Raw genomic sequence first — 15,554 nt, 5'->3', positions numbered from 1 at the left:
CATCGACCCGGCCAAGACCACGCCAACGCGGATGGCCTGTCCCGCTTTTTCCGCCTCGACGAGGAAAGTCCCCAAGAAGATGGGTGACTCTCCCCGCCTTCAGCTGGGGGGGACGCATGTTGGACAGGCCACATGAAGGGCTCGCTCCCTCCCCGCAGGACAGGGCCCGGGCCACCGTCAGCACCATTGCCCGGCCCAGCCGCCATCTTGGACACGGCACCACGCGGCCGCGCGGCCTCAGCCCGACCCCAACCCTGGGCCTGGCCAGGCCCCGACATCCCGGCACCACCCTCCACCCAGGAGGTGAACGGCCCACTTGGCAGGTCAATGGGAGTACGAAGTGTCGATGGCTCTCCCCCGCCAGGTGCCGAGCACCCCCAGCCTCCTCGGGCGCTGGCTCCACCCCCCTGCTGGGTGTCTGGACTCCCTCATCCCAGACCTCCCGACCTCCAAGAGCGAGGGTCGGGACATCAAAGGGCGCCAGACCTATAACTGAGGCAGCCCCAGGACAGGAAGGCAGTTGTATCCTGGAGTCGAGAGACACCGTGACGAACTCATCCTTGACGGACTGTTGGCGCTGCCACAGCCCTGCCTTGTGAACTATTGTCCTGCCTGCTGGCGCTGCCGCGGCCCTCTGCAACCTTCATCCTCGTGGGACCTGCTGGCGCTGCCGCGGCCCTCTGCAACCTTCCTCCTCGTGGGACCTGCTGGCGCTGCCGCGGCCCTCTGCAACCTGCATTCTCGTGGGACCTGCTGGCGCTGCCGCGGCCCGTTGTAACCTTCATCCTCGTGGGACCTGCTGGCGCTGCCGCGGCCCGTTGCAACCTGCATTCTCGTGGGACCTGCTGGCGCTGCCGCGGCCCGTTGTAACCTTCATCCTCGTTGGGACCTGCTGGCGCTGCCGCGGCCCGTGCCACCTACGACCTCTTCGGGACCTGCCGGCGCTGCCGCGGTCTGACCCCTCCGAACACCGAGCTCGAGGATTGTGAGCTATCACCGTTACACACCCGTACCCGTGGGTACCAAGACTGTCCCGCTACCCCCTTCCCTTACTTGAGACTAGAATTGAGAGGATCATCGTGTCCTGATTGCCCTGTATCGTACCACTCTACTACCCGAAGTGCCTATAAAAGGTGTTACCATAAGCTTTGTGTGGTGTCCATCTGTGGGGGGGGAAGTTACCTGTCTGTGCGATCACTGTGCTCGGCCGACCCTCCAGGTCCCCGTCTAACAATCTGCAAACGATGCCGCAAGTAAGCCGGTAGACCCGGGTACAGACTATTTACGAAGTCTAACTTGGACGTAACCAAGGCATGGGTAATGGTCTTGCGATTGTCCTCAGGAACCAGATGGAGCCTCTTCCTGAGAGATTTTAATGTGAGAAAACAACTAGTAGAAGCAGCTCTAATCTGCGGCTCAAAGGAACTATAGAATCAAATTTGAAGCCTAGATTTCTTACTGATGTGTAAGGAAAGGGCTGCACAATAGTGTGTATGTAAAGTGCGCTGATCCTACTGGCCAAGCTAGCGCTATATAAAACCTTTAAAATAAAAATAAATAAAATAAATAACCCCAAAGTCATTGCATCATTCCTGTACCTCGAGGGTGTGCCTGGCTGTCCAGCATTTACTACAAGCGAGGCTCAGGCAAAAAGGCATTCATCATTACCTTTCAAATGCTCAGTCAGAGTTACAGCCACGAAAAAACAATAATGGGGTTGCAAATTAGGTGAGGAGGTGGAGCCCCATAGTCCTAATCGGGAAACCCCCTACTGTGGAATAGGGTGAATTACTAACATTACATTTTATTATAGATTCCCGTTAATTAAATATGTTTTACCTTAAGATGACAGCAGAGAAAGTTAAATCAGTCACTGAACTATCTGTGTTGAAAAGTGTTGTATTCTATGGTCACCTAGTTCCTTCCTACTCAGCCTGTGTGAATGTGATGCAATAGAATGTTCATGAGTGCATGGTTTGGATGAGTGGTCAGCTGGGATGAGTGGGGCTGAGCAGCCGGATGCTGTTACTGGTGGAACACAATACTTACTATCTTACTTGTAACTGAATAAACCCACCTATAAAATCAACGCTACTGGATACTGCACTGATTACCAGCAAGGGCCTTACCTTGATTACAAAAGTGACGACGACTGGAAATAAACAACCAGGTGTGAGAAGCCAAGAAACTAGAGAAGCTAGCAGAGTCTGAAGAGAAAACTGACCAACGCCTTGGGTGCCCCACCGGTGGCTATTATAGCAGACAGCCTACAAAATAGAATTATTGGGCGTTTACTCTGTGTGGTTTAAAGACTGTCAGCCTACAGAAATGATGTTGACATATGTGGCTTGAAGACAAACAGCCACAGAACGGACAATTTGGGTGTTTAATATTTGTGATTTCAATACAGACAGCCTACAGAAGTAAACTTTTGAGCACTAGATCTGTGTGGTTTGAAGACCGACAGCCTACTGAATTTGAGTTTGGGATGTTAAACCTGTCTGCCAGCCTACAGAATTGAAGTTTTGGGGTTTGACATGTGTGCCTTGAAGTAAAAGAAGCCTACAGTCATATTATTTGCAAGTCGTTTGTTGTTGATTGCAGTTTCAACTGAGTAAATTGGCAGTGTTATTTTATCAGCAAGCGGCAGCATTCAAATGTTCTGGCATCATCGAATCAGGGGTGCGCTGATGATGGATCAGCAGCGTTTGTTTTGAAGCTGGCAATGTTATTTTGACAGCAGATTGCAACATTCAAATTTTCAAACAGCATTGACTTGGAAGTTGCATTAATTGTGAACCGGCACCATGTGTTTTGAACCCACTTGGAGATGCTACACCATTCTACATGGGCTTCGGATGGGCTAAGGACGAATGTCAAGAAATCTGAACTGGCAGTATTAAAGTCAGTAAGTTGCTGTTTATTGTATTTCAAGATTATAGCAAGTAATTGAGCATCCCAGTGTACCCTTGTTGGCTTGGGTATTCAGGTTTGAAAGGTAAACGTGCCTACAATGGATTTATTTAAATATAAAAACAGTTCGAATAAGTTCTATGTTTACATATCTGGAATTGCATCTAATAACACTCAATTGAGTGAATCAACATTTGAATACATTAGTAAATCAATTACAACAACCGGTGAACCAAAGTAGAAAAATGTATTTCAAATAACAAATAGGACAATGAGGTTACAGAAATAACAACAACAAAACTCTAACAAACATTGACAACAGCAAGCATATAAATCAAATTTGAAGAAAAATCCTAACTGTTAATATGAGATTATCCATCTTCATAAAACAATATAGTGAGTCTGTCCTATACATAGGATTCAGAACTCAACAATAAATCAATTTAACAATTACGATAAGGAAGAATGGATTAGTCATTCTCTATCCCCCCTCTTGTTCGCGCTAGCGATTGAACCCCTCGCGGCAGTGGCCCGGACAGGGAAATACTATAAGGGTTTAAACAACAGAGAGGGACACCAGTTTATTTCTTTGTATGCGGATGACCTGTTATTATACCATGAGGACGCAGAAGCGGCAATGGAGGGGGCGGAGAGATTACTAATGCACTTTGGTGAACTCTCGGGACTAAAAGTTAACTGGTCCAAGACCGGTTTATTCCCTGTGAGACGAGGGGAGGCATGTCCTGCCATCCGTCCCTTACTCAACTGGGAGCCCACCTGCCTGAAATACCTAGGGGTATATATATATCATACGGCAGCAGATATGCTGGAAGGAAATGTGGGCCGATGCATGCGAGCGTTGAAGGGTAGCATGGCCTTTTGGGCCACCTTCCCGCTCTCAGTAACGGGCCGAATCTCCCTATTGAAAATGATAGCCCTAACGCGCCTTCTATATTACTTCCGCACACTACCTGTGTGGATACCCAGTTCCACCTTCCGACAATTGAAATCACTACTGACCTCGTTTATTTGGGGATCGGGTAGGAGTAGAGTTGCACTAACAACGCTTACCCGTCCGAAAGACGAAGGGGGCTTAGCGGTCCCAGACTTCGAGCTTTATTATCTAGCTGCCCAGCTGCAACTTTTCACGCAGGAAATAGCGAGGGTCTTTTGAGGGCCGGAGAATGAGAGAGAAGGAAGTACTGCGCGACATATCCTTGCCTATATAACCCTACAGCAGCGGCTAGCCATTAGAGACTTAACGCTTGAGGAGAAGACGTTCCGGCTTTGCTGGAATCGCTCCCAACGTCGAGCGTGCGTGCGACATCCTTACGCACCTGAGATTCCTCTCGGGATGATAACGGCGCTCCCTCACGGAGGGGATTGGTCGCAATTACAGATCTGGGAAGACGCGGGGCTGCAGGTTCTTGGTGATCTGTATGAGGATGGGGCGCTATTGCCGTTCCAGACACTCCAAGAGAGGTTTGACCTCCCAAGAGGAGGATACTTACTGCATGCTGCGATCACTAGAGCTATGCAAGCACACTGGAAAGAAGGGTTATTAGAACCCACAACGACCATGGCCTGTCAATACACCATGACGCCGGCGGGGACCTATAAGGCAGTCACATGCCTATACTCTAGAATGCTTCGGGAGAACTTACCACCATTGACGGCGTTGAAAGCCAAATGGGAGGTGGACCTGCATAAGGAGATCCCCGAAGCGGCCTGGGCGCAGATTGTGCGACGGGCACGGAAGAGTACGAGGAACGCACGCTTTCAGCAGATACATTTCTTTATCCTCCACAGGGCCTACTTAACGCCTGGTAAAATCAAGAAATATTTCAGAGCGGACGAGGCAGCATGTCCCAGATGTACTAGAGAGGAGGCGGAGCTGGATCATATGATGTGGTCCTGTCCTGCACTGGGGGACTACTGGCGGGCGGTGGGTGACACATTGCATGCAGTGACAGAGAGATAACTGCAATTTGATATGGCTACCAGTGTGTTACATTGGTTCCCACATACTCCCAAGAATAAGATCACAAGCAAATTTATTGATATGGGCCTTCTCCTGGCCAAAAGAGAAATCACGAGACTTTGGAAGATGAGATCAGGTCCCACGTACAGAAGATGGCTCAAAGTGCTACTGAAATGGGCTGCTAGCAAAAGCACACTTCGATACCAAATGGCACGCGGAGACTAGACGACAAGGCTCTGGACGCAGCAGCTGCGTGGGAAGCATAAGTGCAGGCCTTACGCGACTGCGCATCCCACGATGAAGAGGAAGGGCCTGATGCTGACATCGACACTCCCCAAGACACGCCAGGCACATCACATGATTAGACGTTTATTTGTTCCTGACCACATTCACAGATGCAGACTAGACAAGCTCACATGCGTAGGTGGTGAGATTCGGGGGGAGGGATGGGTAGTTGGGGATAGGTTAGGAGTTCAAGGGGGGAGGGAACAAAAAGGGGGGGGGGAATAAAAATAAGGAAAAGCAGATATGGAAAATGTCTATAAACTGTTTACAGCTTGTTGTGGTGCTCTTGTGTCTGTCATTCTCCCACTTAACGCCGCCCGACCCCTGGGATGTGGGCTTAATGGCTGTGTACGGAATTGAACAGAGTCCGGCGCCCTGTTGCAGCCAGAGGTAACAGTTCTGTATAGAAGAATTGAGAGACTTGTACTTCTGCAATAATAATTATTTAAAAAAAAAAAATGAATGGATTAGTCATTGACGTTTTGGTCTCCCTTGCATAAAGACAACAAAACCATCTTCAGGACAAACATAATTCTTATATGATTTCTTGGCCACTTGGTCCAAGAATTGTAGGACATATGGGATTTCCAAATGGGATATCTCCAACCTCAAACGAGAGCAGGAATGTTTAATTGTTAAGACCTCTTAGATGGGTATGGGAAATTGAATTTCTTGTTAGAGAACGCTGTGGCAGCTGTCTCACGAACACATTGGAGGTTCCACATGAGTCCTTTTAGTAATTGTTAAATTTATGTTTAGGGGTGTGTTTGGGTTAGGTCTTATTTTGTGACAGTGTGTGGGTAGTGGGTTGGGAGATACCCAATGCATAATTCCCAGTGAGTGGCGATGGGTTGGGTTGGAAGATACCCCGAGTGACGATTTTCTTTTAGTAGAAATGTCTATGGTTGGAAGATACCTTTAATTTGCAGTAGTGGGAACATGAGGGTTCCTTTGTCCTGCAGTGTGTGCAGTAGTGGGAATGAGGGTTCCTTTGCCCTGCAGTGTGTGCAGTAGTGGGGACACGAGGGCTCCTTTGGACTGCAAATTGTGCAGTAGTAGGAGTGCGTAGCTTCCTTTTTCCTGCAGTGTGTGCAGAAGTGGGGACGTGAGAGTTCCTTTGTCCTGCGAGATGGATATATGTACAAGTTGTATCCTGCTATATTTATTTATATAAGGTTCTCTTCTGGGAGCAGAAAATATATAGTATGTGATCTTTATGTGTGTGATCTCCCTTTACCATACAAGGACGGTAATAACTTCTGTACTGAAATCGTATGTGATCTTACTTTACAATTCAAGCAGTGTAATAATTCATGTAATGTGATTGACGTGATTTTATTTTACAACCTAAGGAATTAAAATGTATGTAATGTGATCTTTCTTTGTAATTGAAGGTTTGGTTACTTATATTTACATGAAAGGTGGAATGTGCAGGGAATTTGTTTTTTTACACTTAGCTTCCTGTTATTTCTTTTGTTTCCTGAAGGAAGAAGATGTGTTGTATCCTTTGGTCTCCTAGTTCCTTGCTGCTCAGCCAGTGTGAATGTGATGTAATAGAATGTTCATGAGTGCATAGTTTGGATGAGTATCAGCTGGAATGAGTGGTGTTGAGCAGCAGGATGCTGTTCCCGGTGGAGCACAATACTTTCCATCTTACTTGTAACTGAATAAACCTACCTATCAAATCTACGCTACTAGCTACAGGACTGAATACCTACAACAGCCTTACCTGGATTACAAAAAAAAAAAAAAAAAGGTCACTAGTCAAACCACGGCAGGTCCACCCTTACTCTTTTCCTTATGAGTCCAAAGTGCATAACATTGGGTAAACAAGTCTATAAGTATTTTACAAACATGTAAAGATGCCTGCCTGTTTTGTAAAGTCATCTATAATTACTGCATTAATTTTCTTACCAGCTCTGAAGCTCTTTCAAATGGTTGGATTTAGGTGTCTTAGTAAAAACATATTTGACAACTAAATATGTTGGTGAGCTGATAATCTAGACATTCACCGTTTACTGGACATTCTTATAGTTAACACTAATGACAATTTTGTGGCTTCTCACCCAATGATTCAATTATCTTTATCTTCAGGTCCACTTCCTCTTCCACTACCTCCTCCTCGTCCTCTTTGTTCTCTGCTAAGGTATAGAAGTCCATTTGCTGATCTTTCATATTTTCATACCTTGAAAAGAGACAAGAGGAGATGCTATGAAATTCTCATCTGCTCAGAAGGTACAGGTAGGAGAGAAATTATGCATGGAGTCAAATAAACATGAAGAAATAAAAAAGGAAGGGAGAGGTTAAGGAGCATTCACTCAGAGAAAAATGAAGAGTGGAATAACAAGGCACAAACAAAAAGAGATGTCTGTATGCAAATGGTATTTCTATAGCACAATCATAGCCAAAAGGCAGCGAAACGTGGAACTTGGTCAAGGACAAGAATAAAGTCTATGAGGAATAGGAGAATATAGAGATGTTGGTCCAGAATCTGGGCACACTTATGGAAAGTGCTTGCTGCCTTGTTTAAAAAATAAAAATGTTTGCACTTCTTAATCTGTAGTCTGATGGAATGTTTGTTCTTCTTAATCTGTAGTCTGATGGGGTCCTGCTGTGGGTGTGTTGAGAACCACCAAAGATGATGAGCCTCTCTGCAAGATAAGTGTGGACATTGGTTGTGATGGGAGATGAATAAGAATTATACAAGTTCTGATTGTAAACGAACGGACAAGGAGTTCACCTAGGCCAATGGAATAAACAGGAGGATCTCCCTGGGAATCTATACTGTCAAAGAAATTAGATGCAGCCTTAGAACTAGAGCCCACCCCATGCCAGAAACCTGTGCATCATCTTGGATATCTCCCTTACCACAAGCCATCAGATCCTTGCTCTCACCTCCACCTACTTTCCCATACCCCTCATGCTCAGGAAAATCCTCAAATGGCTCCCTCCTGACAACAGAAAGACCGTCGCCCAGGCCCTTATCACAAGCCAACTGGACTACAGCAACGCCCTCTACTATAGCACCTCCGCACACCTGTGGCGCAGGCTGAAAAACATCCAAAATGCCACAGCCAGACTAGTACTCAAACTTCCTTGCTGCTTGCACATCACACCTCTCCTCCAACAACTTAACTGGCTCCCTATCCAGAAACACTGCCAGTTCAAAATGCTCGCCTACAAGGCACTACACAACCTGGGTCCAACCCACCTCAACCACCGACTACACTTCCACCAACCAACCAGGAACCTCCACTCAAAATCACTCGCACAACCCGCCCCTCCCCCCCCCCCGTATCCATAGCAGCAAGTCAGACGGCAGGGTTTTCTATTACTTGACAGACAAATCCTGGAATTACCTCCCCAGCACATTATAACAGCCACGTCTCTTACAGAGTTCTTCAAAATAGTGAAATCCTGGCTCTTCAACTGAACCATCTTGCATAGCCCTGAGCGTCTACCTACCCTCATGGGTGACAAGTTCACACTCTACAAATCCACATTACATTTCATTACAGTACAATGATAAGAAAGGGACAGAGAACGTATACAGTGGGGAAAATCAAACTGTGAAATGTTCTGTACAACACTAAATATGTTAATGATTTATATGATATTTAGTAAATGTGAGCAAATAATATATCAATGCTCTGAATGAAAACGGACTAATATTACTGTTAATAACTTGTCATTATATAGCACATCATATCACACTTCTACTGTTTTTAGGTGCTGTAAAAATTACGGTTATAAAACATTTTAATGTTATTTAATTTCCCGAAGCCATAAGGAGGAAAGCCTGAGTCTGCGGGTCTTTAGAATACTGCATGGTTCAGCAGCAACCATTCGACCCAGTAAGCCATACAATGAATATTAAAATACTGCTTTATAATCTAAAATATGCAAATTGATAGGAAAAACACAATACAAAAAGGGGATAATTAATGTAAAAAAGAGAAAAACTAAAGAAAGAGGTAAAAAAACAAGGGCAAACGATAGACTAGGAACAAAGAAAAAGAGTCGTGTATAAACGAAGGTTGAAAAAGACAGTAAACACGCAATATAAACAATAAGCAAAAAGTAAGGTATGTGCCACCTTAAGAGATTGGAAATTAGTGCATGAAATTAAAGGAAACAGAAAGCAACAACAACAAAAAACAACCAGAGGGACATAAAGGAGAAAGTAAAATAGAATATAGACTAGTAGAAGAAACTATGAAAAAATAAAGGAACATTATAAATGGAAAAATAAACACACAAAGTGGAAATACATGGAAAAATTAAAATGAATAAGATGGAGAAAACAAAAAACTATGGAGGACGGCAAAATTATTAAAAAAAACAAAAAATATGAAGAAAAAATATCATCCTACATCTCCCAGTTGAATAGCGTGTTTCCAAGTAAGCATGGTCGCTTTGCTCTTGGCACCTAATTAGAAGATAGTGAACTATTGAAAAATGGGCTCACACGAGGGGCAAAAACACATTAAAAAGACTGCAAATTGATATAATTCATTTTAATGACTTCTCTTAAATATTTTAATACGTGAGCTCATCAAAGAAGATAATTGTACCTGCTCAAAACGGTCTTTGCATCCTAGGGAGTGAAACATAAACAGATCAACATGTGACAGTAAAGAAAAATTAACATTTTAAAACAGTTATTCACAAGTGCACTAATTACATAACATTTTTTATATGATAAGATACTGTTTGATTGGGTTTGTTCTATTGCACTGATCATCAGATACAGTAGCTTTTTTTGTTAATGTTAATGTATGCTTCTATTGCGAATTGCATTTGTATATTTATTCATTTATACCGCAGAAATGCTGCGAATAAAGATTTTCTTGATTGGATCTGACTACTAATTACAAGTAACCATATACAAAATATAAACAAATATGTTAATAATGAACACACATTTCTATTACTGGCCTTCGCAGATAAGGCCTCAAGCAGATTTACTTCATTAACCCATGAAAGAATTCAATCCAAAGGAATCTACAATAGCAGTAAAGTACACGGCTATAACAAAAGTGATAAATAATCCTTCCTGAATATAAGATTAGACCACAAACATAAAGAGAGGCGATTATATGGAGGCGAAGTAAATTCTAAATGATGTGTAACCAGTTTCTCAGCTTCTCTAGGATCTTTGGACTCAGTATGGAGCAGGGCATCTCTTTTTCTGGGCATAGGAGCGGGCATGGGTTGCAGACATGAATGCATGAGGTATCTGAACCCTCCAATGCCGCTCCATGTGGCCTCACTCACGATCCTGCAGTAGGAATGGCCAGTACCTTTGTACCTTTATGGTGATCAACTGTGTACATTTTAAGACTGGCCTGCAGCCGAACTACTCAATGTTTGTGCCACATTGGTCAGTGGGATAAACCACCAGACGATACCATTAAATATTATGAGCTATGGCCCCATGAAGAACATTCACAGTGGGAATAAAAGGGTAAACAAACCTTTGACAGTAATGCAATACAGGTGAATTGAGATACTTTCTATGTACATAAAGCCAATGACATCTCAGTAATTTAGCACGAAAGAACACAAAAGAACATAACAAGTCACTTTACACTAACAACTCTTAGGTAGAAACCTGAAGGGTTCACATTCTCAGCTAAAGATACTTGTGAGGCGAAGAATGTAATCTCTAGAATGTGAGGGAGAGACCAATATAAACTTCCTCAGTTAGAAAAATATGTGCACATGCCTCGATCTGCAATTAGACTCCCTTACTGGTAGCACGTACCAGGAAGGGGTTAACTTTTAAAGCCAATGGACAGGAGTGAATGTCATGTCTCTCTAAACTAGGCAGCTGGCGGCTCTTAGTGGCGTAAGAGATTCTGCTTGTCCCACAACTTCTCTGCTTCAATTTACTCTCAAAACAAAATGTGCTGAGAAGTAACTCACTTATCTGTGCTCCTCTACCTGAATGGTGTTGCTATAGAGTGCCTATGATCTCACAATTACTGCTTGCCCAGGCTCTCAACAGCTGTGAGTGCCTACTCTGGTCCAGGCCAGATACATCTCTTCTTCTCTCTTCAATCAGAAACCTCTCACGGCTCTCTGTGGGCTAAACGAGTGTCCCAGGCCCTCTCTCACAGCTTGAAGAAACCCGGACCTCTGCAGAATGTTCTATTTTCTCCAGATCTATTACACTGGGAATACTGGAAATACAGGTTACCCGTTACTCTGCTTAACCTTGGGGTGCATTAGATCTACTTGGCATTTCCAAAAAGAAAAAACACAGTTTCAAATATTTGATCCTGTGAGGAAACAAAGACAGATCACACCTATTCTAACCCACACATTTTAGGACCCTCGGACCTCAGTGGTGCCAGTTGAATGGCACGACTGTATGCAAAAGTGTATCTGCAGGCAGGATCTGCAGGTCCATACAGATATTGGTCCATCAACGCTAGTAAACTCAAAACTAATCAGAGTTCTGAAAGCAGTTAAAAGACAAATCCACCCCAGGATTTGCGAAGGGGTAGCAGAGTCTTTGGGTCAGAAAATTGATGAGATCCATTACAAAATCATGAACCCTGGTGCTCTGAAATCAGTAAGGGCTCTGCTAATAATTAAACAAGTTTTGCTACTTTTTTGTTCCTAACAAGTTTCCTTGTCACTGCAAGATCTTGTCTAGCCTAGTTTATGAAAGTCAACGGGACCGGATGCTAATACTTTGGTCAATGCTTCAATGAGAAAAGGCATTGTGCTAGAAACAATGGAATGAGAAAGGGTGACATAACTTCTTAGATGTACTAAACTAGATGCCCCATCTAACAACAACTAATGTCAATGTTACCTGTGTGTGTTGAGGCTTTGGAGGAGCTGACCTATGAACAGTAAAGTTTCATGAAAATTGAAAGTCAGATTAGAGTAAGAGCCAACCAAACCATGAATGTGATGTTACTATATCTGCCTGCTATTCCTTTGTTGCTGGATTAAACCTTGGTTAATAGGCTATGGGCAGGATGAAGCAGTGCTTTGTAAGCAGAATGGTAATGTTGATGTCTGAATCTTTATTCTGCTAACACAGCTTTAGCTAGAAGTTATGCTAGAAAGCAGACCACAGACTCTGTCTTCGTCCAGTAGAGGAAATTCAGAGGCTCCTACCCTGTTCAGAAGCAATTCAGTCCTTTCGAGGAAAGCGAAGTGTCAACAGAAACCATACCATCCAGCAATTCTCCAGTTGTTTCTCCCCCGCTGTAAAGACTATCAAGCTGCTTTAGTTTTCCTTCTCAGGTACATGTCTGGCTGGTTGGAGAAAGACTATGGCCTTTGTCCCTGGCTGCAGAACCCATCACATCAGAGAGGTCTTACAGATTGTTCAAAAGGTCTGTGCCCTCCCTCTCATTTCCTCCCCACTCCATCTTCCTACCAAAGCAATTTTTGGAAGAGCACTTTGCAATTCTGCAGAAAGACAACCTTTTGTGGTACAAAGGTGTACCAGTTTCCGAGAGAGGAGGAGGATGCTACTCGCATTACTTCTTTATTCTAAAGAAGGACGGACCTTTGCCTGCTAAATCCTTTTCTGAGGAAGGACAGGTCGAAAATACTCACTTTGGCACAGATCCTATCAGCTGTAGATCCGGGAGACTGGATGGCGACCTTGAACTTGCAGAACATGTATTTCCAAACAGCTGCCCTACAGTCCAACAGTAATTATCTACGGCTCAAGATGAGCCAGGAAGACTTGCAATTTATAATGCTCCTTTTTAGCCTCACTTTGGCTCCTCCAGTGTTCATGAAAGATATGGTGGTGGTCACTGCCCATCCTGAGCTGTCAGGGTACATGCTTTTTTAACTCATGTATCTACATTATACTGTTCCCTTTCTATGTTATGCGACGCCCCAGCAACTGATGTAACTTTGTAACTATGTTCTGAAACAATGTTCTTCCTCATGTAAAGCGCTCCGATACTTCCAGGTCTAGCCAGCACTATATAAGACTTTTCAAATAAAATAAAATAAATAAATCTCCCAATATCAATCTACAAAATCTGATATCACTGGACCAGGGAAAGAACAGGAATCCCTCGAGAGCCTCGCATCCTTCATTTGAACTATTAAACTTTTTACCTAGTTCCTTTTTTAAAGGCCTCTGTAACAGGTTTTCAGGTCCATTCAGGATGGTCACAAGACAAACAGGGGCTACTGGGTCTCACTGTAGGGGTTAAGGTTGTCTGCCACTGGTGTCAAAGACATAATAAGTCCAGTACTTGTCTTTTAGGAAAAGAGAAAACTTTTTAATCACAGAGTAGTATTAAATACTACAAAATGTAACTTGATATACAAGCCAGTGGTCCGATTACAATTCTTTCATGTGGCTTTACATCTTTCGAGCCCCCACCACCAAATAACTCTCCGGAAGACTCCTTGATGGTTGGTTCCCCCAGTAGTTACAGTACAAGCATAAATGAAGCTCACGTGCAGTTCTAAAAAGCCCCACAAGTCAAATGGACATCAGTTCACATTCTTGAGCGAAGACAGTGCCAGGAGCCACCGTGGTGGTCAGGCATGATCCACGTTAGGATACATATGGCCGTCTGGCTTCACTCTGCAGTGCAGAAGCCCTGGCACTTGAGCTGCCAGATTTAGAAGCGAACAGATAATTGGTTTAACCACAGAGGAGACTACTCCGTCTCCTCTATGGTTATGCCCCTTTGATGGTCCGACAGGGTAAGGGTAATCGAAAGTCCACCCATCTAATTTAGATGGCTAGATGTACAAGTCAGTTTTCACTGCCCGTCACTGCCAGGAAAAACCTGGCAGGAGGAGGAAGTGAAAACTGCTCTATGTTTCCCCCACCATAGGACAGAACTCCTAGGCAATGGGAGCATTTTTTTCTTCAAAAAGAAAATCTCATATAAGTGCAAATACAAAAACAGTAAGTTTGACTGATGACTGTCATGTTGACGGAGCCATGCATAGAGCTTAAATTGAAAAAAGCATTGGGAGGAACCGCTGTGACAGAGGGCCCTATCAATGTTTTAAAAATGTCTGCCGGTGTGGCGGTCATGTCTAAATTTGGTGGGTGGAGTACGCTCAGCCTGGTGGTCATTAACTCCTTTGCCAGGCCGAAGGAAAATACTCCTTCTGCCAAAATGTAAAATCGGACCAAGAGGTTTATTATCTGAAGATATGGGCTGTTTAACCCCTTCCAGGCTGATGACGAGCTCAGCTCGTCATGAGCGTTACCTGCCGTGCGCTCATGACGAGCTGAGCTCGTCATGAACCGCGGGGTTTTTAAAATCGCCGCGCACAGCGGGAAAAGCCGCCGCAGCGATGCGGTTAAAGGTATACCATATAACATATTGGGTGCTGTATCATTATTGATAAAATTGCCAAAGACTTCCTCTCGTCTTCAGATTGCAATGCTGCTCCAGTTGAAGGCAGTGCCCAACTGAGTTACATGTCAGAGTATCGATATCCTGTGTCTGTTTTTTTCTTATCGTATACCCTTTTTCCTGGGTTTACTTCTAACCAACATATTACTTTGTGTATTTTGTGTAGTGGGTCAGAGATTTATGGAAGCATACATTGCTCCCACTAGATCTGGCTTACAATATTGGTACTTTCTGACACTAATGAAGGCTTGTTGATCTTCTTCTCTAGATTTATAACCTTTTCTTACCTTCAATAACTCCACCTCCTGCTGCTGACACTTCAATTCAATCTCGGTAATCCAACTTCCTAGGACAAATTGCTGTTCTTCTAATTTTGTTACTTTCTCCTTGATGCGCTGCAGACTTTTCTTCTCTTTCTCCTCCAGGTTGCTGAGGTGACCAGATTTTTCCTTCTCCAAAAACTTCTGGAGCATTTCAAACTCCTTAGTGATTTTCTCTCTCTGGCTCTTGAACTTGGCCTGCAACATAGAAATAAATCCTATATTCATGTTGCTAGCACCTCAGAAATATGTAATACATTTATCAAGGGACTCTGGAGCCGACATAGGTTTTCTTGTCATTCACTGGGTGATTGAGGGCCATCATATATGTAATACCAGAAACAGGGGTGTCCAGTAGAACAGCAGAAGGCATAGAAGTAGCACACTGTTCTGCTCATGATACACACTTTACAATATATGATAAATACAATACCAGATAAAAACTGACTCGAGACCGCAATCGGTTTCCTAAAAACCTTACAGCCTATGAATTTGCACTCATCGATGCCTGGCAAAACAACAGAGATCTCACAGTAAAGAAATGATTTCTAACCACATGGGCTACAATATGAATTCCTTAAATGTCCATCTACAAATCCATGTAATAGACAAACCTAAGCACCTGCTATGTGAGGCAAGCATTAACAAAGCTAATAGGTCCTGCACTTTAAAGAGTGTGAGTGT

The 15,554-nt window shown here is 43.8% G+C and overlaps 1 protein-coding gene across 1 annotated transcript in view; it reads right to left on the bottom strand.

The window, feature by feature from the left end:
* LOC144756161 (E3 ubiquitin-protein ligase TRIM39-like) overlaps nucleotides 1-15,554 on the bottom strand; it is a 388,718-nt gene that overhangs the window by 241,319 nt on the left and 131,845 nt on the right. Inside the window, exons 3-5 of the mRNA XM_078645740.1 lie at nucleotides 14,838-15,068; nucleotides 9,754-9,776; nucleotides 7,246-7,364 (exon numbers count right to left, since the gene is read on the bottom strand). Coding sequence (XP_078501866.1) covers nucleotides 7,246-7,364; nucleotides 9,754-9,776; nucleotides 14,838-15,068 — 373 coding nt within the window. The remainder of the gene's footprint in view (nucleotides 1-7,245; nucleotides 7,365-9,753; nucleotides 9,777-14,837; nucleotides 15,069-15,554) is intronic.

Source organism: Lissotriton helveticus, chromosome 5_1 (genome assembly GCF_964261635.1).
Source record: "Lissotriton helveticus chromosome 5_1, aLisHel1.1, whole genome shotgun sequence".
NCBI lineage: Eukaryota > Metazoa > Chordata > Amphibia > Caudata > Salamandridae > Lissotriton > Lissotriton helveticus.
Note: the sequence above shows the minus strand (reverse complement) of the source record. Positions and strands in the feature narration are given on the sequence as shown.